At 35.6% G+C, this 10880-nt stretch overlaps 2 protein-coding genes and 1 long non-coding RNA gene across 3 annotated transcripts; 2 read left to right on the top strand and 1 right to left on the bottom strand.

Annotated features, from left to right (window-relative positions):
• The first annotated feature begins 457 nt into the window (after positions 1-457).
• On the top strand, positions 458-4098 carry LOC142525242 (14-3-3 protein 7-like). Its single transcript, XM_075629462.1, has 7 exons — positions 458-728; positions 1658-1964; positions 2390-2477; positions 2588-2697; positions 2783-2931; positions 3553-3629; positions 3827-4098. The coding sequence occupies exons 1-7, from the start codon at positions 656-658 to the stop codon at positions 3830-3832; spliced, it is 810 nt and encodes a 269-aa protein (XP_075485577.1). The 5' UTR covers positions 458-655; the 3' UTR covers positions 3833-4098.
• A 304-nt stretch (positions 4099-4402) lies between these two features.
• LOC142524446 (pentatricopeptide repeat-containing protein At1g26460, mitochondrial-like) lies at positions 4403-9689 on the bottom strand. The gene is made up of 7 exons (XM_075628450.1): positions 9046-9689; positions 7754-7985; positions 7182-7664; positions 5573-5779; positions 5007-5144; positions 4727-4914; positions 4403-4630 (listed from the first exon to the last, which is right to left on the bottom strand). The coding sequence occupies exons 1-6, from the start codon at positions 9687-9689 to the stop codon at positions 4729-4731; spliced, it is 1890 nt and encodes a 629-aa protein (XP_075484565.1). The 3' UTR covers positions 4403-4630; positions 4727-4728.
• LOC142524447 (uncharacterized) lies at positions 9412-9802 on the top strand. Its single transcript, XR_012814893.1, has 2 exons — positions 9412-9538; positions 9569-9802. It is a non-coding gene; the product is annotated as an uncharacterized LOC142524447 (long non-coding RNA).
• The last annotated feature ends 1078 nt before the right edge of the window (positions 9803-10880 follow it).

Consider the following 10880-nt stretch of genomic DNA (forward strand, 5'->3'; position numbering starts at 1 on the left):
TGAGTCTATAAATTGACTGATAACCTAACTAAAAATAGAAAATATATATTACATGAGAAAACAGTAATTTTTCTTATTAACATCTCAAAATTTTTAAATAAAAAATCCTAAAAAATATCCCAAATAAACATTGAGTAGGTCTCTTGTGAGACGGTATCACAAATTTTTATCTGTGAGATGGGTCAACCCTATCGATATTCAAAATAAAAAGTAATATTTTTCCATGAATAACCCAAATAAGAGATCCATCTCAGAAAATATAACGTATGAAACTGTCTCACACAAGTTTTTACATTGAACATTTTACTTCTTAAAATATCATATTTCTTTTCAAAACAAAAAGAAGTAAACATATTCAAATGTATAGTAAACAACGTGATTGGTTGATTGAATAAAAAAAAAACATATACGCACGTGTATCCTCTGCCAGTTTTCATAATTCCACTATTTCACTCCCTATCTTTCCTCAAATTACGCAAGTGCCCCAATCCAACCGTCTCTGTCTCTTCACCTTCCATTTGCCCCCGTTTTCCGTGTATTCTCCATACAAATATATATAATAATAACCTGTATGTATGAAAAGCACGAACGGAGCTCTCAGTTTTCTCTACGTTTCTAAATCTTTGATTTTATTTGATTTGATTTGCCGGGGAAAATGTCGACGGAAAATGGGAGAGAGGATATGGTGTACATAGCTAAGCTCGCGGAACAGGCCGAGCGTTACGATGGTAAATTAATTTACATTGCTATGTGTATATACGTTGTTAGTTGCATATGATGTATGGTTTCCATTTTCTATGTGTTTTTGTGTTCTGTAAGGATGTGGAATTGCCTCGTGTAGATAATTTTATTTCAGCATGTGTGTGTGGGGAAGAAGTGGGTTTCTGATGATCGGCTTGTCTATAAAAAATTACGGCTTTTTTTTAGATTTGATGTGTGTGTGCAATCGGTGCAGGCATGCGAGTTGTGTGTGTGTTTCTGGTCGGAATGGGTTACAGTCGGACACATGAGAAAATTGGTGATGTTGGTCTTTTTTTCTGCTGTAAAATTCCATGACGATGTGCTTGAGGTAATAGATTGAATTTTTCTATAACCAATGATGAGGATGATATTTAATGTATTTTGAATATGCAAAAACTAAAATTCCAAAAAAAATGCATATAAAATCCGAAGATTTTTGTAGGATGATCTTGTTTGTGCCTATCTTTGAGCATTGATTTTGGGTGCTCTATAAAGATATACTAATTCATTGAAGTAGTGTGATGTTGGTTGTCTAGTATATACATTAAGGGTTGATTCCAATTATGTGTTCTAGATGTTTTTAGTTTTCTAGAAATCAAATCTCCTAGAATATTTACACTATTTCTTGTTCAAACTTGGATATTCCTTCATTTGAAGGCTGTTAGGATTATGAATTTCTTTAACATCTTTTGCTTTGCCATCTTGCGAATGCCTTTCTCCCCTCCCACATTTTTCCCTCTTACAAATGAACTTGTGTACTGTAGATGGAAAGTTCTAACTATGTTTCTACGTTATTTTCGCAAAGTCGGGCCTTGTCAGTTACTTAATTGGGCTTTGCTAATTGGTAACGATCAAACAATATCATCCACTTTGCTGGTCATGCTGAATGGTACTGTCACAAATTTTTTTTTTCCAGAAATGGTTGAAAGTATGAAAAAGGTTGCAAAACTAGATGTTGAGTTGTCAGTCGATGAGAGGAACCTACTTTCTGTTGGATACAAGAATGTAATTGGTGCACGCAGAGCTTCATGGCGCATCATGTCGTCGATTGAGCAGAAGGAAGAGGCCAAAAGAAATGAAAACAATGTGAAACTGATTAAAGATTACCGGCACAAGGTGGAGGATGAGCTATCCGAAATCTGCTATGATATTCTTTCAGTCATCGACAAGCATCTAATTCCCTCTTCTGGTTCAGCAGAAGCTACTGTATTCTTTTACAAGATGTAAGTCAAATGGTTATCATATTTAAATGAACTAATTCTTTCGGTATTCTTGGTATAACTTAATATCTTCTTCTTGCTTTGATCTGATTATGCAATCAAAGTGTTCCAATAGTCTTCTATCCAAGGTTCGATTAAATGGATAGTTTAAGAAATGCAGTCTCTAGAAGCCAGGAAAACCATTTTTATTTCATTTTCTCTAGCTCGTGAGTTTGTTGGAAAAAACAAATTTGTGTCACTGTCCTTTCCAAATGTAGCCTGGTCAAATCCAAACTTTTGGGTCTGTGTGTCAAGTTCTTTGCGTATCATTAAAATTCAACAGCTCTAATAGGTATTTGCATGAATTATTCACTATTTTGGATTTTCTGCCTTCTGGAACATCAATTAATGAGCCGCAACTGACTAATTTCTGGCCTATTCTAATTCAGGAAAGGTGACTATTACCGCTACCTTGCTGAATTCAAGACTGATCAGGAAAGAAAAGACGCAGCTGAACAGTCACTCAAGGGCTATGAGGTGTGGTCATTTCTCTGTGCATGAGAAACCAATATAGAGAAATAACTAAGGAATCAGTCAATATGGCTTTAACTGTTTTCCTTAGCTATCTTGTTTCCATTGATCTGTAGGCAGCTTCAGCCACTGCAAATACAGATCTCCCATCCACCCACCCTATTCGCCTTGGTCTAGCTTTGAATTTCTCAGTGTTCTACTACGAAATCTTGAATTCCCCTGAGAGGTAATTTTATTGTTGTCTTTCATGGTTACTTGTGAGTGACTCTTTGAAGTGTTCTCGGAATCAAGTTGTTTAACAAAAATGGCAGGGCTTGCCATTTGGCTAAACAAGCGTTTGATGAGGCAATTGCTGAGTTAGATACGTTGAGTGAAGAGTCTTACAAAGACAGCACCTTAATTATGCAGCTGTTGAGAGACAATCTCACTCTTTGGACCTCGGATTTGCCTGAAGATGGAGGTAAGTGGTGGTGTATCGTTAGTTATTTCGTATCTTCAGTTCAGTTAGTTTCATTCAAAAGTTCAAAAGATGTTTTTCCTCGCCTGGTCTTATTTTAAGAGTGGAACTGTCGATACATCATCTTAAATTCTCAAAATGACTTTTAATTTCCGGAAACCTTTTTCATATTGTAATAATTATAATAACAAGAATAATAATGATCCTGTTCAGAATCTTGTAATGTTTCAGCTTCAATAAGTTTAGTTGAAGGTGTTTCAGTTATGTTTTGGGCTTTATTTTACCTCATTTCTAAAGTTTTAAAAGATATCATTTTTAATATAATTTTAAATTGTATACTTGAAACTGTTGAACATAGATCTTCCTCGTTTATGTGGTTTTAATGATGTTGCTTTTGAGTCATATAAAAATTGTGATAGTATATCAATATGCTGGAAAAATAGCTTGAAAACTCATTTAGAAAGAAATGTACATGTCAATTCATCCACCAGACCAGAGCATTTATCTGAGTGTTAATTTTTCTTCGAACTTTTAAAACAATCTCAAAATCTTGAAATTAAAATAAGCCAAATTCTTCCTAAAAGTGATTAGCTAACGCTAGAAATTGCACTTTACCCTTGGCAGGGTCTGGTGAGGAGAACAACAAAGGTGAGGAGAACAACAAAGGTGAGGAATCCAAGGCAGCAGCACAACCGTCTGAGGTAAATAACACTAAATCTCATCCCAACTTGCCTATCCACGTTTCCTTCAATTCGGATCTCACGTAATTATGTTGCAATCCAATTTTTTTTATTGGCAATGAGAGCTGTTTCTTGAATCAATTTCAAAATCATATTCACACACAAATTCGATACTGTTCTTCTTTTGTTAAGATATTGTCATTGTCTCTCTTTTGTAGAATTAAGGACTAGACTGCACCCAAATCAATAATATATATCAAGAACATGTTTTTGATTCATCTAAGCACGAGACGGCCACATTCGAAATGCCAACAATCCCTTTTGTAACGACTACCACAAGTTGCTACCGCAAAAACTTTTGTTTTGGCTTCTGAGAAATTCCGTTTTATCAACTGAGTATTTAAGGTAAGAAAATGATTTATATGCAAGGACAGGCGTATCATATTTTTGATGGTTTATGAATATTTAGGTGTTACTACTCATTGAAGAAGATTACTTGTTTTCTTTTATATAAGCTTTTACAAACCTCATACAACAAGGAACAGCCGGAGAACCAAATCGAAAATAAACTTTTTAAGCAACATTTTTGGTTAAGAAGTAGAATTGAAGTAAACGTCGATTCTTTTAAGTTTTAAAAATGGTAAGGAAGGATTTAATTTAGGAGAATAAAAGCCATGGTTGGACTTCGAACCAATTTTTTTAACCTTATTTTTTTTTTTCAAGGATAGACCATATCAATTACAAAGTTGATCCAAGCGCACAAATGCAAAAAACGTCTAATATCTAACGTCCGGTTCAAATCCTCTAAACCTATTATTCCTCGAACGAAATGAAAGAACACATAGTTCCTTACATGTAAGGCAAGACAATGAAGAAGCTGCCTTGTAACATTCATCCTGCTAAGGCCCAAAAAACTAATAGGTCGGAGGTTCCATAATTTACAAAAGCCAGAGGCCGAACAACACGAATGTCAGATAAATTTAAAAACTAGAGAGCCTCTTCCGCATAGTGTACAGAGAGACCTGTGAACATAGCAAAGCATAAGAAAAACATATAAAAGCAGGCATCACAAGGCTGTCTTTTGTTCAGATGTGAGCAACCATATCTTGAAAACTTACCATCATGTGTAATCTGTACTATACTGAAGATTAAACAGAAGGTCCCTGCGACCCTCTGTACCCATTCGAATTTTAAATTGCCTGCTTATTGATTCCACCTTGTCATCAGATTCGTAGTCCATCTCTCTAATGCATCGCCTACGCACCTTTTTTAGTATTCCCTTTGAGGGTTCAAATCCTGCTTGTACCTGCTCGAGGGGTTAAATTCCAGTTCAGGGATAGGTTCAATAGAAAATTGATAAAAGATAAATGTGGTGTATTGATTAAATGCAAAATTTACCATATCATCAATCACGGTGAGAGCAGCTTTAGGATCCCGTATAATAAGATGAGCATCAATAAGTAGACTATATGTCATCATATTTGGTTCCATGCCCAATCCAACAAAGTGTTCAAATACTTTTACAGCTTCATCCCTCTGCATTATCAAAAAGCCCTTATGATTGATTCAACAGAAGTGTGAAACAGTATTTAGGGCTGGATCAAAGGAAGCGTTTAATTCAGTATGAACATGTGAACATGGCCGTGTACAATCACAGTTAAGATTGATCAAAAGCTACGGTAATATATGTTACATGCATCATCTCTCTGAGAATCACCATGTATCTGGTTTGACCCTCAGGTTACACAAGTGGTTTTAAGAGAATAAGCCTTGTAAGATGTAAAAACTCTAAAATAATAACAATAACAAGAAGTTAACAGTAGAAAATAAGTGACTTGAAAATACTTCTTCAATTATCTACTTTAAGTAAATCTCTAAATGTCAAATGCATGCTAGTCGATAGGCCAAACAGGGGTATTATGCAGTTGTGAACAAGGGGAAGTGAGAGATGCACATCTAGTTACCTTGCTGAGTTTTCCGAAGGCACATATCAGGGAATTGTATGAATGGATATTTGGTGTCAATCCAAAATTTGCATCAATTGCGTTAAAGGTCTGATAAGCACGATCAAGATCCCATATATTAGCACATCCAAGAATGATACAATTGATGGCAGCAATAGACTTGTACGGTGGATTGCCTCGACTTAAATTCTCCAGCTGATAATAAACCTAAGGGAACACTTCAAAAACACAGTCAACTATAGGACATTTTGAGGGCACGTTACACTCTAACCATGAGAAATCATGCAAATCCAATAGAGGTACCAGAAAATATATAGGAAAGGATTCCATGTCAAGTTTGAGTTTTGGTCCTCAACTCCGAAAAGAAGGCAGAAAATTTACAAGCACGGGCAATTAGCTAGAACAAGAAATGATTTCAAATCATGACCTAGAAGGTCTGCTCTTCAATAATTAAAAAAAAAATTAAGCATGCGTAGCAAGCTTGAAAAATATGAAACCATAACGCCATGACCTAGTTGGTTTGCTCTTTGAGTCGAATTTTTTACTCGTACTTCCAGTACCCCTAGCAATCAAAAAAATTGTCTACGGACTCTGAATAGATTTCATGTAAGGCTAAAAGGGTAACATGCATTGTTATATGTATGGAACTCGAAAACATCCGAAGAATAGTTGCCGTTATCATTCTTAAAGGGTCATATTCTATCCAACCTGAGATTAATTCATTCAAATAAAATAGCTTACATGAGGTACTTCTCAAATTATGCTGAAAATACCCATGGACTGACTTAAATCAGGACATTAAAATCAGTATCTTCTAACCAAATAGGTAGGGATTCACCTAAAAGATTTTGCTTGTTTCCCCAGTTCAGAAGATCCATTCATAACTGGGAACAATGATTTCAATGTTTTTACCCACTTTTAACATTGACACGTAAAACTCCAGAGACAATGATACGAGATATTCTCACAATATCATTTTTGGAATGCTCTAGCGACGGAAATTCTTCTCACACGGTTCACTATTTTTGAATCAATGAACATGGTCGTATTGGTTATAATTATTTTGCATGCACAGAAATCTCATTCGAATGCATGAGGGAAACAACCTGTTGACCCTCAGAAACTTAATGACTGTCTTAAGGAAATGATTACATAAAAATACTCTACTCGTCGAAAACATGCCCGTCAAATTAACCAACACTGACTTGCATCGTCTGTCACAGCACCGCACAAGAAGGCACAAATTTTCAATAAATGTCATTTTTATGTTTGACACCACTCCACCACCATCTCAAAAATTCTAATGCTACGGGTAACCTTCTAACAGTCCACAGGTTACAAAATGAGTTCGAATACGTGATCACTTTTCTTCGGTCCTGACTTTTGACTTTCATTGTGATATTACAAGGAACTAGTTGTGCCATATATGACATGCCATAAAACTCTAACATAAGTGACATGCAAGTATGCAGGTATTAGGAATCTGGCCTATGGCATCTGTCAAGACAAACAATAAAGAAGCAATTTTACCTAAATTGCGAAGATTAACTATTCATACTCAACAAAAGCTCAAAAAATATGCATCTAGACTCTAGTCAAAAGAACTCACTGAATCCAAAGTCTCGAAACCTTTCTTGGAACATGCTATTACAATAGGATTCAAAGATTGAAACGGGGAGAATAGGTCTTCTCCATCTGTGCTTTTAGAATTTCCATAAGCACTCTCAAATTCATGCAGAGTACTGAAAGCCTTCTGTAAATTCCCCAAATTAGCATGGGCATACATTTTTGCAAGATAAGTTTCAGGACCAGGAAGCTTCTTGTTACGCAGTGAGCGCTTTAGAACAGCCCATGAACCATCAAGGAGTCTAGAATTGTAAGTTCTAGTAGCAGTTCCAAGAGCAGAGACAACTAATCCTTCATTTATAGAAAGATGGGTCTCAGGCCGTGATTTCTCCCCTCGAGCAATCCATTTAGCAATGAATTCAAGAGCATAATAAGTTAATTCGCTGTTATCTGATCGCATTGCTATATCAGCAATATAATTGCAGACAACCCAAGGAGGGCACAAAGACTTGTTCTGATCCATTTCCTAATAACAACCATGTAATCAGAGTCAGTCATCAGTATACTTTAACAAACTGCACATAATATATATATATATATATATATATATTTGACCTTGCATCTCTCTATAATTGATAACAAGGTGTCCAGTCTGGCATTTCTAGCACAGCTTTGCACACAGTCCGTGAATGCATTCAGTGACAGCATATATCCAGATATCAAGGTCAGATCGATGTACTTCACAGCAGAGTCAATCTGGTCATTTGAAAGAAGCATGCCAATGACTAAGTCATAAGACTCATCATCAGGTAGAGATTCTTTGTACTCTATTCCTGTTTGGAGCATCCTGGGGTCAATTACATAGATCCCACCATAATATTATTTTCGTGTCAAGTGAAAATGGTTTCAATTAATAAAAAAAATAAGCAATAAAATTCCATAAATAACAACAGCAGAAAGAAGATTATATGCAACAAAACACCACGAGAAAGCAATGCAGAAGTTTCATTCAAAACAACAATAAAAGGGGCTGAACGAGAAAAGAGAACAGGAAGGAGAACCAATAAAAACACAGACACACATTACTTTTATAAGACATAATAATAAATAAAAAAAGGAGGTGGATGGATCTAACAAAATCTTCATTTTTAGTCAATAGTCGCTGAAAAAGATTAACTTGAAGAGGAAATATAGAATAGGAACGGGAGAATGGAGTGAACAATAGAATTGTGTCAACCAACTTACCGAAACAAAAGAGATTCAGATAGAACTTATGGCATCTGCTGCAATTTTCATTTTATTCTTACCTAACCAAGTGCAACAATTTTCACCATGCCTCTATCGTCTCATGACAACAATCATCATATTTGATGCATAGGGCAAACGGAAAGATATAAAATCATAAAAACCATCACCAACGGAAGCATATTAAGGGTATAAATCATGTTGAACCATGTATTCTTAGACTATAAGAGAGACATTCAACACTTATTTTATATTTCCTATTGGGACATACATGCTCAACACAAGATAAAAAATTTAAAGAAACAAGGGAGACCAAGTTTATCCTCCAGCTCTTACACTTACATCTTGTCTTTGACCCAACATCAAGAGTTTCTTTATCCTCTATCTCTAAAATTACAAGTCAGATATCTTCTCTAATCTTATAGACAAAAGGTACACCGCCCAAGTAGGATATCCACCCTTGAAGAAGCCACACAACTGCTTATCCCCTCCGTGAAAGTATCAACTAAAGAACAACATCCAAACAAGAGTGCAACGACAAAAACTGGTCAAATTAACATAAGATCTATTGCCGCTCGAGAAGTCATAAATATTTTCAGTTAATTTTTAATCAGGAAGATCACAACTTTTTTCCAAAGAGAAGTTGCTAAAAAGATTCAAACCTCTCAATCAATTTCTCAGCCGCGAGCGCTTCACCAGCCTGTTTCATAGTCTTGAATACAAGATTATACGACGCGGCATTGGGTACGATCCCGTAATCATCCATTTGCGCAACAAGGTCCAGTAGCTCTCCAGCAGATGCGCCGATCATCAAATTCGCCCGCAAGTAATGATTATAAAGTTTCACATCCGGCTTGTTGGGCTTACCATTCTTATCCAAAGACCTAATCCAAAACTCAAAAAGCTGTTTCATTTCATTCCATCTCTGCGAGGTCATCCAATCAGCGAACTGATTCATCAAACTTTGACCGTCCAGCGATTGAGAAAGAGATTGCATACGCGAAGTCGAGGTATTTTGAAGAAACCCTAAACTGATCGGAATAACCGCCGCATCGGCAGCGGATGCGGAGGGCACAGGGCTCCTCCAGTTCTCATTGTATAGCGGGCTTCCAGAGGCCGGGTTAGGTGGCAGAGGCGTTTGCGGCTGCGTATAAGGCTCAGGCCCAGGCCCAGGCCCAGGCTCAGGCTCAGGCCCAGGCTCGGCCAGCTGAACATCCTGGTGGAGATGGATGGAGGTAGTAATGTATCTCAAGTTCTGCCGTCTGATCAACGGCCATGATCTGGCGATTAATGCCATTGGCGCCATTTCCGGCGAAATGCTTAAACGCAGATAGTCTATATGTATGAATATGTATCTATTTCATGACGAAGCTCCACTGTCAGTCCTCTGCTGCTAGGGTTTTTGGAGAAAGAGAGAGAGAGATAAGATTATAATATATTTTTTCGGTTTTGGAAACATTTTGGTTTTGGGAAATGCTTTTATAGTGTTGTTATTTTAAAAAAAAAAAAACATTCCTTTTTGAGGTTTAGACTGTGAGGGATAAATGTTTTGTATATATTTCTAATGTTTTTTTTAATAAAAATTGCACTAGCTCAGTGAATATAGTTTATACTAAGTGAACCATTTAAATATTTAAGTTTTTATTGACGGTTTTAATTTCGCATATTTAGTAATACTAGAAAAATGCACGTGCGTTGCACGTGAGAACATAAACTGCTGAAGATATATACGAAATTTTGATCATATTTAAATGAATTAAAACATGGCTAATAGCATTTATCAATTGAAACAAACCAAGCAACAAAAAATAAAAAATCATGACCATAGACGTTATATGAATTGAAGAAGTTATCTTATCCACTTGACACACTTTTCAATATGCTTCTTGGTTTATTTTGACAACTCAACAACTCTTTGTCGTAGTTTGTTATAATATGCATATAACTATTTTGGTATACTCAACAAGTATCTGATCGTTCTTAACATCTATTATGTTATTCACAATCCTCATCTGAGATCTGACATGCTCGTAGCTTGATTCCTTATCACGATATTTTTTCGGTTTCTACATTGTTTTTATCTGATAATCTTATTTTTCCGACTATTTGTTTTGTTGTTAAATGATTTTTCAGTTTTGACAATCATCAACTATAACTCTTAAGAAAACATGCTTTTAATCGTGATAGATTTTCACTTGTGACTAAAAGTATGCATAACCTATATATTCTTCAATAACATAATCAATGAATAGTGTTACACCTTCAAACATTATGATATTTGTGATATCATTTTTATATATTTAGTATCAATATTGTCAACATATAGCTATAAGGTTAATAAATTTTTAACAATTATTTCAGTATTTCTCAATCACTGTGATAAAAAATACTTGAAAATCTCTTCAAATGACTATATCTTATAATTGTGTCCTCGTTTAATTTGACGCAATTCAGAAAAATCATCTCGTTCATCATTTTTTTGAAAGCTTTAGAACAA

The sequence above is a fragment of the Primulina tabacum genome, chromosome 14 (genome assembly GCF_025594145.1).
Source record: "Primulina tabacum isolate GXHZ01 chromosome 14, ASM2559414v2, whole genome shotgun sequence".
NCBI lineage: Eukaryota > Viridiplantae > Streptophyta > Magnoliopsida > Lamiales > Gesneriaceae > Primulina > Primulina tabacum.